This window comes from Phodopus roborovskii, unplaced genomic scaffold, assembly GCF_943737965.1.
Source record: "Phodopus roborovskii unplaced genomic scaffold, PHOROB, whole genome shotgun sequence".
Taxonomy (NCBI): domain Eukaryota; kingdom Metazoa; phylum Chordata; class Mammalia; order Rodentia; family Cricetidae; genus Phodopus; species Phodopus roborovskii.
The window spans coordinates 3,359,270-3,376,871 of record NW_026126470.1 but is presented as its reverse complement, the minus strand read 5'-3'; the positions used below and the strand labels follow the sequence as shown (position 1 = coordinate 3,376,871).

General features: G+C 36.9%; 1 protein-coding gene across 1 annotated transcript in view; it reads left to right on the top strand.

The window, feature by feature from the left end:
- Positions 1-17,602, top strand: part of Epha6 (EPH receptor A6) — a 769,688-nt gene that overhangs the window by 660,724 nt on the left and 91,362 nt on the right. Inside the window, exon 14 of the mRNA XM_051191720.1 lies at positions 2,119-2,328. Within this exon, the coding sequence (XP_051047677.1) occupies positions 2,119-2,328 (210 nt within the window). The remainder of the gene's footprint in view (positions 1-2,118; positions 2,329-17,602) is intronic.

Here is a 17,602-nt window from a genome sequence, read left to right as displayed (position 1 = left end):
GACAAGGAAAGCCAGTGATACACATAAATAATAGGACAGCAATTGGCAACAAAATGCCTTGTATATGTGCATGTAAAGGCCACAGTGAAGCTCATTATTTTTTTTTTACAGTTTGTATTTGCTAATAAAAAGATACATACTTTTTAAATAGTAATTTTGTTCTTCGTGGCATCCTCAGGATAGACTGGAAGTTGCATTTCCCATGGCCATGTATATCTCTTATCTTTTATGTAAATAGGCATTTAGAATAATAATGTATCTTTCAGAAAACAGAATTTCCTAATTCCTTGTAGTTATAAAATTTCATATAATAAAAACAAAGATTCATTACCTATTAGCAATTATTAAAACAATCCAGGAGGAGGTGGCTATGTATTTCATAAGTGAGTCTCACGTAAACTCTGGGTTAGATCACTACACTTGTACAAAAAGAGAAAGAGGCTTCTATTTCCTCATGGTCCATGAACTCTTCCTACTGTTTAGTGGTTCTGCTGGACAATGACTATGATCTGGGGGAGCTTTACTTTATGAGAAAGAAGGATTACCTTTAAAGTGTAGTGTAATCCTTTTCAGAAAAATAGAATTTATGTTTTCAATTCTCAAGTTTTGAGATTCCTAATAGAAGAGAGGTAGATAGAGCACATGATAGAAGAGGCCGATTTCCATCTAACAGTGGGCCATCTATGAAGATGGATTGGGAACATAAAGGGCTAATAACACCAAAGGTTTTCTTTGCCAGGTTATCTTTTGTACATTAACTATACAGAAGAGCCTACTTTAATAGACACACTTGCTGTGAGGATGCTACTTTAAAGAAAAGCTTCCTTTCTCTACTCTGCACTTGGAGATATAACCCAAGAGCTATTGGAGATATAAGATGATATGATAAGGCCAAGTGTGTACCATTGATATGTAAGCTTATTCTTCTAAATAACCAGTGGAACAGAATTAGGGAGGAGGCAGTGTCACTGTGAGAGATGCAGTAGGTTTGTGCCTAAGCCTGTGGTTTTTATCAAATATTTATAACAAACAGTTTGCAACACAGAAAAAAATTAAATACCCTTATGTGTGTTTCTATTATACAAGATAATACAGGCTTAATGTCTTAATGTGTGTGTGTGTGTGTGTGTGTGTGCCTGTGTGCATGCTTTAAATACCTTACATAAGTTAACTTGGCCTGGTATATAAAAATGACTTGAATCTTTTATGTTTCTCTGTAACTCATTGAAGACAACGGTCTCCAAACAATAAGTTTATATGCATTATTTTCATTTGTATTTGCATCTCATCAGACTACAACCTGCATTTAACTTTGCCTGTACTTGCATTTTGCACAGAATACTGTTGAGCTGCTTTCATTCTTTTGTAAATTATGCATTGTGTTTTTACTCAAGGTGAGAGGATAAGATGTTATGTGTTAATTGTTACATAACACTACCCTGCCTGGCTTCCTGTTCACCTTGTGATATTTAGTATAATTCTTCTAGCCAAGAGCTAAAATACCTTCTTTCCAGTCAACTTCTTTTTCTTTTATATCTGCCCAGTGTATTTAAAAACAAAATCTAGTTATTTTCTGTTTACTTGTGTTTTTCTATTTTGTCTGCAGCTTTCCTACATAATATATATATATATATATATTACTTTGTTTTTCTTGAATGGCCTAGCCTGATTGGCATTTTTCACAGTATTTCTAGTTACCACAGGAGTTTCTCCCAGTCACAGGTTTTGCTGCTCTCCTGCCTACTTGTTCAGCCCCAGCAGAGCTTATAAATATGGAATGCCCTTTGTGTGCTCTCTGCAGTCTTTTCTCTCACACCATTTTTACTTCAGTTTGTTCTTGTTTAAAAAAAAAAATAAAAGTCTGACATAATTTCCTCTGGAGGTTGACTTGGCTGGCTGCCCTCTATTTTTGTATAGTTCATCAGCCCTAGTTACCTTTATTCCTCCTTTAAATGTCAGAACAGGGGCCTTGTATTTTGCTAGGAAGACAAGCAATGGTCAGCAGAATTGATGCATATCTTCAAAAGACCCCTGCAATAAACCCATGGTTTAATTTACTACACATACGCATGGATATTGTATAATATCAGGCAGCTAACACGTATAATTCTCTCACAGAAGCATGATGGCCACTTCACTGTCATCCAGTTGGTCGGCATGCTGCGGGGCATCGCATCAGGCATGAAGTATCTTTCTGACATGGGATATGTCCATCGGGACCTAGCGGCCAGGAACATACTGGTGAACAGCAACTTAGTGTGCAAAGTCTCTGATTTCGGTCTCTCCCGAGTACTGGAAGATGATCCGGAAGCAGCTTACACAACAACTGTGAGTTCCATGCCCTGTTCCATCTCCCATGTTTACTTTTAGTTCCTTGACGCTGTTAGAGTAATCGTTCGTGTTTCCTCAGTGTTGTGTTTTCACGTTTTATTTTTTTTCTAACTATTGTATTACTTGGTTAGAAGGGTCTGTTATATTTGAAAGCTCAGAGGGCTGTAATTGCTGCTGTTTTTTTGATTTTTTGTTTGTTTGTTTGGTTGGTTTTGGTTTTGGTTTTTTTTGTTTGTTTGTTTTTTGTTTTTTGTTTGTTTGTTTGTTTGCTGTTGCTATTAATAAAAAGGGAAAGAAAAAAAACTTCTTAAATTTTATCTTTGGGCTTCTGGTGTGCTGGGACTTCACCACCCTGATAGAGACATGTCACATGACTGCCTTCGGAATAAACCTGCCCTTGCCAGAGATGTTTCAGCTGTTTAGTAGATATTCTTCTTTAAATAGGCTTCTTTATAGATCATAAACATTGCCTTTGATACTCGAAGGGTGCTAAGGAACCAGTGATCAGGAAATGTCTCCTTTCTAGGTGTTATCAGATGATCCAGACCCAGTTGTAAATGAGTGGCCTAAGTTTGTTTGGAGACATATAAAGACTCCCCTAAGACATTTTCAAACTGTAACCGGGGGATCAGCCACAAAAGAATAACTATCTAAAACAAAACTATCATCTTAAATTACATAATGTCAAATTCACCATGAATACCTTAAATACTTCTGAGTGGTCCAAGTCAATTCACTGTATTCATCTCCTTGGACACTGTTTTGAAGAATTTAGTGTTAACATCTCTATTGAGGTATGTTAAAGCTGTTGATTTTTAGTTGACTGCCATCATTTCTTTATTAATATTCTCACCAATGATTCATTTGAGATTTAAATCAGCTTCAGAAAAAGCAAGTCGATGAAATTATTCAAAACATATTGATTCCTTTTCCCTCTTTTAACCTTGCAAATAATTTTTAAATGGTACTCCATTAATTAATTCATATGCTATTAAAATTTTTGAAGTTTCACTATATTCAATCAGTCTGAAGATAGATGGAAGTTTGACATCATTAATAAAAAATCTGTATGTCCTTACTATTTTTGTTGGAATGTCCTATAATAATTTATCAACATTTTCACAATTTCAATATAAAATAGAACTCTCAAGAAAATAAATTATTCTCTATGTCTGATATATAATGCATAGGTATTCATTGATCTTTTAGCTTAACCAAAAACTTTATAAAAATAAAAGTTCATAGAATCTGAAAACACATTAATCATTTTAGAGAAAAGTTAGTATTTTAATCTTCACCTTCTATTTAGAAAATATTATAGCTATTTTATTTTTACTTTTCTAAAGGCTTTTATTTTTTCTTTACTTTTTTTTTTTTTTTTTTTTTTTTTTTTTTTGCTTTTACATCCCAACCAAAGTTTTTACTCCCTCCCTTCCTCCCAATGCCTCCCCATCTGCTCTCTACTCCCCCGATCTCTACCATTGACTCCTCCTCCACTGTTTCTATTCAAATAGACTGGCCTTCCATGGGTATCAGGCAGCCAAGGTCTATCAAGTTGCAGTGGGCCTAGACTACTCCTCTTCTATGAAGACTGGAGAAGCCAATCCCATAGGAGGATTGGGCCCCCAAAACAGGAGTTAGAGTCAGAAACAGCTCCTGCTCTCACACAAAAACCAAATTACACAACTGTAACATATATGCAAAGGACCAAGGCCAGTCCAAGGCAGGCTCCCTGGTTTTCGGTTCAGTCTCTGTGAGCCTCCATGAGCCCAGATTAGTTTGTTCTCTGGGTTTTCCTGTGGTGACCTTGCCCCTTCTAGCTCCTACAATCCCCCCACCACTTCCATTGGATTCTCCAAGCTCTGCCTAATGTTTGGCTGTGGGTCTCTGCATCTGTTTCCATCAGTTGCTGGGTGAAACCTCTCTGATGACAGTTGGACTAGGCACCAATATATCAGAATAGCAGAATATCATTAGGAATCATTTCAACTAATTTTTTTAACCAGTCATGTGTGCATCTATCATAGGTCTCTGGGGTATCTATCCTGCCTTTGGGTCCTGACCCTCAGGATGAGCTCCCTTTCATGGTATGGAACCCCATCTGTGCCCATCATTAGTGGTCTCTCCCACATTTTCTGTGGCATCTTTACTCCAGCATATTTTTTGGTTGAAAGGTATATGGTTGTATTGGTGTCCCAATCCCTCCTGCGAAAGTCTTGCCTGATTATGGGAGATGTCCAGTTCAGGCTCCAATCCCCTATTGCTAGAAATCTTAGCTAGGGTCACCCTTAATAGATTCCTGTAAGTTGTCATTGTTCTCGATTTATTCTACCTCACTCCAGAGATGCCCCCAGATTCCATTTGTCTCTACCAGTACTCTTTCCCTCTGTCCTCCTCCAACCTGATCCCTCCTGTTCCTATCTTCACTCCCCTTTCCAATTGCCATGTCCACTGGCAGTGTTCATCCTATTTCCCCTTCACAATGAGATTCATGCATCCCCTCCTTGAGCCCTTCTTGTTACTTAGCTTCTCTGGGTCTGTGAGTTGTAGCACGGTTCTCCTTTACTTTGCAGATAGTATCCACTTATGAGTGAGTACAAACCACGTTTGCCTTTCTGGATCTAGATTACCTCATTCAGGATGATCTTTTCTAGTTCCATTCACTTGCCAGCAAATTTCTTAGTCACTGTTTTTAAGAGCTGAGTAGTAGTTCATTGTGTAAATGTACCACATTTTCTTAATCCATTCTTAAGCTGAGGGACAGCTAGGTTGTTTCCAGGTTCTGGCTATTATGAATAAAGCTGCTGGGAACACAGTTGAGCAAGAGTCCTTTTGGTATGGTGGATTGTCCTTTGGATATATGCCCAAGAGTGTCATAGCTGGGTCTTGAGGCAGATTGATTTCCAGTTTTCTAAGAAACTGACATATTGATTTCCAAAATGGCTGTACAAGATTGTACTCCCACCAGCAATGGAGGAGTGTTCCCCTTTCTCCACATCCTCCCCAGCATAAACTGTCACTTGTGTTTTATATTTTAATTGTCACAGGTACTAAGATGGAATCTTAGTGTCATTTTAATTTGCATTCCCCTGATGGCTAAGGATGTTGAACAGTTCTTTAAGTGTTCCTCAGCCACTTGAGATTCCTCTGCTAGGAATTCTCTGTTTAGATCTCTACTCCATCTTTTTAAAATTGGGTTGTTTGTGTTCTTATGTCTAGTTTCTTGTGTTCTTTATATATTTTAGATAATAGCCCTCTGTCAGATGTAGGTTTGATGAAGAACTTTTCCCATTCTGCAGGAGCTATTTTGTCCTTTTGACAGTGTCCTTTGCTTTTCAGTTTCATGAAGTTTTATTCCATTCATTGTCAGTTTTAGTGCCTGTGTTAGTGGTGTTTTATTCAGGAAGTTGTCTCTTGTGCCAGTGCTCTCAAGGCTATTCCTCACTCTTTTCTTCTGTCAGATTCAGTGTATCTGGTTTTATGTTGAAATCTTTAATTCACTTGGACTTGAGTTTTGTGCAGAGTGATAGATACAAATCTATTTGCATTCTTCTACCTGCCAACATCCAGCTTGACACGCACCATTTGTTGAAGATGCTTTTTTATTCATTATATAATTTTGACTTCTTTGTCAAAAAATCAGGTGTCCATAGGTATATGGATTTTTATCAGTGTCTTTAATTCAATTCCATCTTTCCACCATCTGTTTTTATGCAAATACCATTCAGTTTTTAGTATTCCTCTGTATTACACCTTGAAAACAGGGATGGTGATACCTCAGAAGTTCTTTTATTGTACGTATCTCTGAAGGCATGAAGTATGAACAATGCAGTTTAAAAGGAACTACAGTAATGGCAGATGTTTCTAGTAAAGCATTTAAGACCCTGGACTAAAATACATCAAGCCTCTGCTGAGGGACTTTGGGACCTGGTAATGACAATTTAAACCAAGAAATGTGCAATGTGGGCCAAAAATAGAATGAAAAAAATTGTGAAAATAGTGTCTTGACAAGAACTAAGGTCATGCTTTCCTATGCCAATTCTGTGAAAAACATTTCAGGTTCTTAGAATAGTTAGTGATTATGACCCTGACCAAACAATGCACATGAAATTATCATTTTTGAGTAGTTGATCTAGATAGAAATTATTGACTCTTTGGTTTTTATTATTTGATAAATGGTGTCCTCTCTGGCTAAAATTTAAATGCTGAAAATTTCTCCCATTTCTAAATCTGACACATATTCACATGGACAACTGATTTATAACCAGTCCAAAAAAGGTACTCTAGCTCATTTGAATATTGCTAGGCAACCACATCTTATACTTATATTGAAAATGCTAAGCCTCTTTGCTTTCAATTATTGAGATAAGGTTCTATTTACCTTAAAAAGGAACATTAAAAGCTATATCTTGGCTCACAATCACATGATGTAGGAGATAACTGTTATTTAAAATATAATGATAGTGTCATTGTTAGTTATGATAACTTTGTTATATTTTAAAGATTAAAGCAACATGTAGGAATCGTATATAATACCTGGAAAATGCTGAGGTTTCTTGATTACTACTTTTCATGTTATCTGAAGCAAATTATTGTTTGTTCTCCTTCAACAGCAGTAATCGCATGGCAGTTCTCTCCTTATTGGAATACAGAGTGATGTAACTGACAACACATAATCTGGATGATTAGATTTCTATTACCATCTTAGTTTAGGTCAACTTGCCTTTGTATGCTCCTTTCCATGTTTTATAAGAAAAACTTGAGAAATGTCAAATCTACCAATCTAAGAAGACATGGCCTATAACCAACATGTGACTAATTATAGCTGTAATGCAATAGCTTGTGCAAGATCTGAACTCCTTGCCTAATTCAAGTGTTGATGGATTTTCTTGACTTTTTGTATTAATTTTTAAATCTGAAATTACCCTTTACAATAACAAGTATGCTTAGTGCAAGGATAAATTTATAAAATATTCTAATATCTGGGCATGATGATATAAGCCTATAATCCCAGAATTTAGGAGATCGGTGGGTAGCCTGTCTCAAACAAACCAACAAAACGGCACAAAAAGTCCTTTGCAATTCTGACTGGAAGTACTTTAATCTAACATGAATAACTATTTTTATTTTTTTTTCCTGGGGCTTTGCTTAACTTCTAGTAAAACATATTCAGAATGTTCCCTTGTTGGTATATTTTAAACTAAAAGGTTGCTATGGGATGTTTGTTGAGAAAATATGAAGTTTTCTGCTGAAAAAATAATGATCTTTACTTCTGAAATTCAGCAAATAAAACTTTGTACTGTGACATCCTAACAAGACACTCTCTGTTCATTAGAACATGATGGATGGACCGACATTGGGCTGAAGAATAGTTTGTATTTCATGTTTTAGAGATCTACCAAGCTAAAAATGTAGTAGATAAGAAAGTGTTGGGCACACACAGATACTAAGGTAGAAAACCATAATAACTAGTGACCTTCACAAAGCAACCTGCAGTGGGAAAAAAATAGAATAGAAGAACAGGTTCTTGTGCAGCTCTCACAGAAAACCTCGAAGGAAAGAAGTGGCTATTTCTTTTAGTCTAAATGCAGCACTAAAAGTAAAAAGAAAGATGACAATAACGATATTATCAGAAAGCTATTGTATAGTGATTAAAATAAATTCTTGGTCAATAATGCAGATGACAGGTACCTTGGAGAACATTATAACAGCAAAATTCAGGTTAGATGAACAAGACCCATCTTCAAGAAAAGCACTTGCTGTTAGGGGAAAAGAATAAAATGAGGCTTAACACACACACAAAGACAGTTGTTACTCAACAGAATCTATGATCACTGTCAATCAAAAGCAGTTAACTCCCTAGATATTATAATTAACTAAGGAGAAAAGATCACTTGTGTTTCCTATATTGGAAGGTTGAAAGGACACATGTACTCTTGAAAAAAAAAAAAAAGACAGAAAGAAAGATGTTTAATAGGCTAATCTAATCTATAATAAGGGAAATCTGAGGGGTTTTTTTTTCAGTATGGTTTTTTAGTAATAAAAATTCTGACATAAGTCAAATTGTTTTAAAAGTTATAGTTTCTAAGACCCATAAACTTTCACCAATATGACTGCCTAGACATGAGCTCAACAAGGACAATAGACATGCTAAAATGGACGGAGAAAAACCATGATGCCTCAACTCTACACAAAGAGCTGTAGGCAACTGAGAAAAGCTGAGAGCAAGAGAAATAGTCTTCCCCAGGGAAGAGGCTCCAAATGGGTTATTCAATACTAAATGGTCAGACTGAACACATGTACAGTTGTGTAACATCGTACAGACTGGACAGGTTATGTTTAGGAAATATATGTGTATGTACATATATGTGTGTAACAGCAATTAATTTTAAAAAGAGGCTATGAATTTGAAAGAGAGCTAGGAAGATATGTGGGAGGATTTAGAGGGAAAAAAGAGAGGTGGAAATGATATTACATTATAATCTCAAAAATAAAAGAAAAAAATTAATATTATAGATCCAGAAACTAATAATTTCCCCACATTGCAAAATGCCAGAAAATAAGCCTACAACAATGTACATGAGTGGACAGCAAAGCTTTACAGCAGGCACAAAGAACATGAGCTAAGTATAAAGGCAGAGGGGTCACCCAGTGTGAGTGGGTACATACCTAGCAGCAGCCTAGATCTCAAGCTGAGAGAAGTGAATCCTTAATGATAACTGTCTGGGGAGGCGGTGAAAGAGGGAATGGCACTTGAGAATGTAGCACTCAAGGGACTAAGCAAATCTTTTTTTGGTTTTCACTCTTATTCCAGTCCTCTCTCTCTCTCTCTCTCTCTCTCTCTCTCTCTCTCTCTCTCTCTCTCTCTCTCTATCCCTCCCTTCCATGCCCCCGGACCACCCTCCTACCCCATTCCCCACACACTCCATAGGGAGGGTGGTGCCTTCCAGGAGGGATCAACAAAATCTGTCAAGTCATTTGAAGTGGGGACTAGGCCCTCCCTCCTGCCTCTTGGTTAAGAGAGTATCCCCTCCATGGAGGATGTGCTTCCAAAGTCCTTTCGTGCACCAGGAATACACCCTGCTTCAAATGTCAGAGGTCCCTTAGACTGCCCAGACCTTCTAACTGAGACCCATGTTCAGGGGGTCTGAGTCAGTCCAATGCTGGAATTGGGGTCAGGGGATGGGAGGAGAGGTAGGCAGGGTGCATGTGAGGGGGCAGAAAGGGTAAAAAGGAGGGAGGGAGAGGGAACTGGGATCGACATGTAAAATAATAAATTAAATTAAAAAAAAAAAGAATTCTTTCAGGACTAAGTAAATCTTAATCAAGATGAAACAGAAACCAATACAGCTCCAGAGAAACAGTCATCCCAAGGTGGGTAAGGGTCAGTGGTAAAGTGTTTGCCCAGCCAATGTAGAATCCTGGCATCAATCCCAAAGAAACTACATCAACATCCTACAGAAAAATCATCATTTTTTAAAGAGTTCTCATCTCTAAAATTTAGGAATAATTTGTGGTAGCTCTAGGGGTCTTTGTAAGAAAGGGGAAAATTACTTAACTATGATCGTTCACAGAAAGAAAATAACCTAGACTACAAGGCTAGATAGGGCAATCTAAGTCAGATGTATCCATAAGAAGTTAAGCAGTGCTGGGAAAAGTGTCTCATTCTTTCATGTGTGGGGAGTAAGCACTGTAAGAAGAACATTCCTAAGGTGATTTTTCTGTCTATTCAATGTATGTCTTAAAGAATAATATGCTAAGGCTTCAGAACTGGAAGACATTCTTTAAAACAAGAATCTGCTAAGAACCCATCTTTCTATTCAAGAGTGTGAGTAGTTCATTTATTTGCTTCTTTTGATTTTTGTTTTCCTAAGGTGATATATCACTTCAGGTTCATATACATGGAAGATAAGAGGTTTATCTTTTCTTGACTTTTTAAAATTTTTATTGCCTTTATTATTTATTTTTTGGGTAGGGAGTCAGAGGATAAGCCACCAAATAACTACTTGCCTTGACATCTTTTTAAATCTGCTCAGGATGCTTAATGGATGACTATAGCGGCTATTTAATCAATGTAAATAATAAGTCCTCAAAAGACAGATCACAAGTATTGAAACCATTACCCTCAGCAAAACCACCAGTTGCTTCTCTATTGTCACTGTTAACCACCACCCCACTACTGGCTGTGCCTGGGACAACCCTTACTGTAGTATAATCAACTGAAAATTCTGAATATGAAGAAGCCAATGTAACTAAAAAATATTGAAGCTTCATAATGGTGGATTAAGATATTCACAAGCAAAGAAGAAAATCTCTGAAAACCTATGCCCAAATGCTTTGGGCACAAAAGTATCCCTACAGGATATCTGGATAAGATCTAAGGCAGATGGTGCTCAATATCACAGATGCTCATTTTAGGGGACAGGGAGCCAGGACTTCTTTTTTTTTTTTCAGGACTTCTTTTAATATCTTTTAAATTAAAATACAATTGTATCCTTTCCTTCCCTTTCCTTCTTCCAATGTTTCCCATGAAACTCTCTTACTCTCACAAAACCATGGCCTCTACATGTTTATTGTTACATATGTATATATTCCTAAATATATAAATACAATATGCTCAGTGGGTATATTATACGTGTGTGTGTGTGTGTGTGTGTGTTATTAAGGCTCAACCCTAGAAATTCAGGAATCCTGAACTTTTAAAAGGGGAGCTACTATTTGCATCCTGAAGGACTAAAAAGACATTATGCTGAGTGAAATAATACAAGCACAGAAAATAATAGAACATTCTCTTTCTCTCCCTCCCTCCCTTATTCCTTCCCTCTCACCTCTCTCTCCCCCTCTCACCCCTTTCTCTCACTCTCTCATCTCTCTTTCACACACACGCACACACACACACACACACACACACGCACACATGCACACACACACACATGATCTAAATAAGTTCATTCCACAGAAGTAGAGAGTACAACAGTTGTCAGAAGCTACAAGAGGTAGAAATAGAAAAATGTTGGCCAGAAAATATCAAGTTTCAGTTGGTCAAGGAAAGAACTGTGATTTAGTGAAAAGTCTATAGGAATAACACTGTAATTTAGAAGTGACATTTAATGAGGGTAGAATGTAGTTCTTCACAAAAGAAAGAATAAAGTAAAAGTGTGTGAATTAGTTTTATTATAGTGAGCAGTTCATGTAGATGGATTCACTATATATGTATATACATATACATATATATGTGAAAATATTATACATATATGTGTATAACTTACTTGCCCGTTTCAATTTTCTAAGTTTGTAGGAGAAAATGTTTCTTAGATTTTGGGAAAAGACAGGCATTAAATAATCATGTTGTCGAATCATAACAGATTTTATGTAATGAAAGATACTGTTCTAGGCACTGCAGATTTTCCACCAAACAAGTCATTCCCATGTACTTCGCTGTTTCAAGTATGCTGCACTGAATACATTTTTTAAACAGAAAATAATAATTGTATGCAACAGTAAATATAAAAGAAGAATAATCTCAGTGAATACCTTGGAAGATGTGTCCAGAAAATACTTCTTTAATTAGGGACGTTGAAATGACACCTGAAAATTATGAGCGTGGCAGCTAAGAAAATATCGGCAGCCAGAATACTCCAAGGTAAGGGAAGAAACAATATAAATCTTCAGGTGGCAACAAGCGTGGCATAGTTTGCAGCTAGGACTCAGGCCAGAATGGCTGATCCCTGAAGGAGTAACAAAGAAGGTCCTAGAGGAATTCAGTGTCGGGGAGGGGTGCGATTTTCATCTACCTACAGGGAAAGGCACTGAAGATGTGACAAAAGGAATGAGAGAACTGATGCTGTAAGAGCTAACTCTGCCTGGCATGATGAGAAGGATTTGTAGAGACACAGAAAGCAACAGCAGACATGGAGACAAGGAAAGAGGGAGGGAGAAGGGACAGTTTCCTTATCTCGGTTAAATAAGGATCAGAATAAACAAATAGGCCGAATAGATGTTTATTCAGGAAGAAATAACTTACAACCTACAGGGAGAAATAACTTACAACCTAGACAGATGAACACCAGGAAATTCAACCCTAACCTCTCCTGTCCAAGTCACGCCAGCAAGAGAGCCTCTCCTGGCTCTCTTTCCCCCCCCCCCCCCCCCCCACTTCCTTCCACAGGTCACTTCTGCCCATCGCTCCACCCCCCAATGGGCGTGGTCAGTGCCACAGAAGGACTATCTCACTACATTTCCTGATAAGTGGTGTGTGTGTGTGTGTGTGTGTGTGTGTGTGTGTGTGTGTGTGTGTGTGTGTGTGTGTGTGAGAGAGAGAGAGAGAGAGAGAGAGAGAGAGAGAGAGAGAGAGAGAGAGAGAGAGAGAGAGATTTGTTGTGCTCTTATGGATTGAGAAATTGGGAACCAAAGAAACTAAGTATCATATGGTTATGTTATCTCATGAAAACTGTCACTAAGTAGTTTTAAGTAATAATATTAAAGAAAGTATTTGTCTAACCATCAAATAATAGTCCTCCTCCTATTTCTCCCCCCACCCCCCGTTTGGGACTTCCCTGTGCAAATTCTATCGTATCACATCCAAAGTCCCTTCTGACTCTCACCTTGAGATCTTTGCAGAACCTTTTAGCAGCACTGAGAGCTTAGGAGAGCTGGGAAATGAAAAGAGTCATCACTTGATCTGTGTGTGCATATATATATGCATATACATATATATATGCATATATATACATATATACATATATACATATATGATAATTTTGTTTATTGAATTTGTAAATTTACCTATAATACACATTTTTCTTTTATGCTGAGAGAAAGAAAATATTGTACATCTTGAAAATAGATAAATAGCTCCAGACAGAGTTGCAAAAAAATTTTCTTCTGCTTAACATCAGACAATCAATAATCAATGTGTTTCCTTGGTTTCTCCACTGAAATGGGTAGCTAGAGATCATTTTTCTAGGTAGCATTTTCTTTTGACTGAAAGACAAAAAGATTAATGAAATGACCATAGCTATCTCACTGATTTTTCATGGAATTCCAAGTGCCAGGTTCCTTCAAATATTTACAATTAATGCCTGGGTCTTCATTGTCACCCCTGTAATTACAATCACACCACCAACTTTTCCAGGCCAATAATGATGAGTTCAACAGACAAGCTAGAGAAAGCATGACTAAGTTTTAAATTTCAAACATTACAAACAGCATCCTTGTTAAGAGAGAAGATCCATTGTCTCTGGTTGACTATCTCACCTGGCTATCTGTTGAGAAACTTGTGAAGACCATTTACTAATCAGGATTTTTACAAGTAACACGTTTGCATGTAATAAAGACATAAAGTTAAAACTCACCCCCTCATCTCTGCAATCCTTAGGTTTCATAATCAAAGCTTTTCAATATTCTAGTATGGATGTTTTGCCATTAAATAATGAAGAAAACACTGGGGTAAAATATAGTAGAGAAAACAGAGAAGTATGGGCTCAGAGCCCTGTTTTTTTATCTCAATTTGACCATAATTTAGTAAACAAAATGAATCATTCATTTAAAATCCACATGCTTCAGTGGCTACATCTGGAATAGAATTAATAAAACTGTCCAGTTGCCACAGAAACGTTGAAGGAGATAACAAGCTAAAGTGTGGCCACTGTTGAGACTGCTCACTTAAGAAATGCTGTGAAGCATTTATAGGGCAGACTTCCAGTTTCAGCCAAGATTCATCTCCAGTCAGCAGGCCCAAGAGAAGAGGAACAACATCCTATCAGGAAATTTGAGTTTTCAATAAAGGCCCAGGCAACTGTGAATCAATTTATCTGAGGCCCCCATCTTGATTAGCTAGCCTAACACAGTCTAGACCCACATCCAATTATTTCCTCCTGCAGCTTTGTACATCATTAAAGAAGGCAGAAGTTACAAGTAGATAAAAAAGACCTGTCAATACAGTGGGGGAAAGGGATAGAAGAGGAAGAAAAAGGAGGGGACAAGGAAACACTAGAACTTATCTCGTTACAATAATACAAGGACAAACTGCCCAGCAAGCTTGATAACTGCTCTGGCATTATTTTAATAAATGATATTCCATGCAGCTCAAATGCTTTATTTTCAATTTCTGCTAGAAGATTGATTTAAGCATAGAACGTATTCCATAATAATGAAACCATTAGCCTCAACATTACATCTTCCCTTGACAAATTTAGTATTCTCTACTTCTGAAGATTCTTCTCAAAGACTGTTTCCCCACTCTCTCTTTAGAATGCCTATGATATGTATGCTCCTCCCTCTGTTTTTATTAATGGCTGTAAAATTCTGTGCAAATATTTTATGATGTAACTATAATCCATGGCTAAATAAATATCAACACCAAATATCAACATCAATACCAAAATCACTCACGTTGCCTCAGCACTGAATTTTTATCTCAGTTGTGTCAAGATAACTATATGCATCTCAAATTATGCAATTGAACATTTACTATCTCTAAATCGGATGAGGTTTTAAGATACTAGAAATGATCATGTTTTGCTTGAACTCTAATATACCTTATGGGAATGAAAGAAAAAAAAAAAAAAAGGTTTGGAGTTGGGATTTCCAGTATGTGGACTGAGAACATCCTTCTGTTTCTAAACTGAAACTCCTTCTCTGTACTCAGCTAGAGCTAGCTGATCTCGTGGTCCCTTTATAAGAACTGTGCATGCTTTAGGGGGCAAGGAAGGGTACAAAAGCTGATTTAAAAAAAAAAACCTTCACAATCCATGGCCTCTTGATGATCTTGAATGGGACACACTCCATTTGCAACGTGTTCTGAACACCATGGTTGGATTTTGTTTTTCTTAGTTGAAAATTGCCTGACAAAGAAGACACACATTTTATGAGACTTAATGAACAAGGATTTTTTTTTTTGGTTTTGAAGACAAGATTTCTTTGTGTTGCCCTGACTGTCCTGGAATTCACCCTGTAGACCAGGCAGACCTAGAACTCATGCCTCCTGAGTGCTGGAATTGAAGGCATGTGCCATATCCCCTTGCCCCTGGCAAACAAAGGATATGTTTTAAATATTTATCTTCCTGAAGACAAAACCCTGAACCTTATCCAAAAAAAGAAGAAAAGAAGAGGAAGAAGAGAGCAGAGGAATTATCTCCTAATATTTAACTGAGAAGTTTTCTAGATTTAAGTTGGGATTCCAATAGTTGGTTTTACATTGGATTTAGTCAGTGTTCTCCTTCATAGAAATGAAGGTATAATTGAATGTATAATCCTTGTGAAATGATAAAATGTAAAATTGCAAAAAAAATTGTTAAGTAAAGTCTTGCTCATTTAAAAAAAAGATAAAAATTACAGAAACAATTGAAATTTGTATAAAAAAGGAAATAAAATGCATAGGCTTTTCAGTACTATTTTAAATGGCCAGTTTTCTTTCTTAGGAATGAAATAGTTTCAAGAACATTGGAGAGAAAAATGAAAGTATTGCACAGGTGAAAAAACCACTTGTCTATAGGAGAAGATGTGAAGCAGTGAGCAAGTCTACAGACTTGGATCCTTCAAATCCATAATGTCGTTGATACAGACCGGTTGAGGAATGTGTGGAGAGCCCTGCTGCCAGATTAAACCCTTATTATAAAGAAAGAATTCAAGAATTCAACTTGAAGAAAATATTAAGTTACCACAGAGGATTTTCTGTGTGTTGAAAAAAAAATTACCAGAAATTAAAAAAAGAAAGAAAACTCAAACACTAATTTGGGGGGGGGATACTTACATGTTTCCCACAATTTATGGTTATGTCTCCCAATTAATTTATTGGATTTGAATTGTGTGTGTTTAAATTTTGCTTTCGATGTTTTTTTTCTATTTGGCTTGGGAGAGGTGTGGTGTGTGTGTGTGTGTGTGTGTGTGCGTGTCTTGTGTGTCTGTGTTTGTGTATGTATGTGTGTGTGTGTGTGTGTGCACATAGGGGAGGTGTAGTGCATGCTCATGAATGTGCAAGTGCATACCCTCCTGTGTCAACACGTCAAAGCTAGAGTAGAGCACTGAACATCTTCCTCTGTTGTTCTCTACCTTATTTCCTGGAGATAGGATCTATCTCAGAAGAAGCTGGTCATTTTTGCTAGGCTGACTGGTCAGGAATAGCTTAGGGTCTGCCTGATTCTGCAGCCCAACACTGGAGTTATAGGCATGTGTGAGTATGCTTGGCTTTTTGCATGGATGCTGGCTATTCAAACCAGTCCTCTTCCTCTCTGAGTCATCTCCCCTATACTCGCTTGTTTGTGACAGGTTTCACTAAGTAACCCTAACCAGCTAGAATTTGCATTATGGACCAGATGGCTTTGAACATATAGCAATCCTCCTGCTTCTGCATCTTAAGACAAATTATTACCCTAAGACAAATGAATTTATATAGTGGAAATGCATATTTTCCTCTTGTATTTTAAATCTTGTATCTATGTTTTTTTTGTCTTCCTTTAAACACACTAAAAATAAATATTATAATAATCAAAAATCATCATATAGAATAATATTCCTTATACTTCTCTTGGCATTTTTTAAAAAATCACAGTATGTATTTGCTAACTTCCTAGCTTTCAATTTTAGGGATTAATCTAGGTCATATTTCCAACGGCATCAAATACAATTCTTTTCGAAGCTTATTATGTTCTGGACTCCCTAAATCCTAGTTCTCCTGTCATTCATACTGGCAGGAAATGCAATGCAGATGAATGTGAACTTCACACCCTGAAAGGTGTTGGAACCAGATTGCAAAGTCTTTTGTCCCTCACTGCATGTGGCTTGTGTTAGCTTATCTAGAGCAAAGCAAAGTAAAAAAAGAAAAAAGAAAAGAAGTGACAATAGGCCCCTTTTTTACAGATACAGAATGGGAAAAACACCAATGATGGGTACAATCAGACAGAAAAATCCCCCATTAAAACAGTATCCAGTAATATGCACATCACCTGATTTGCGTTGGTCACAAGTCCCTGTGGTAGAAAACCATCCACAGAATAATATTGATAGATGACAACATGTGTTGATTCTTCTCCAGTTTTGGAATCATTGGGATGATAAAAGTATTACTTAAATTTTCCTAAAATGTAGAGTATACTTTACTATTTATTAAGTTAACTATAGATGCACTTAACATACTGAAAAAAAAAAAAAAAGAGAGAGATCTTGGTTCACGGGTAGCACACTTGCCTCACATACATACAGCCCTGAGTTTGATCTCAAGAATAAACAAATAAACAAATAAACAAATGATTATCTTAAATCCCAACTCCTA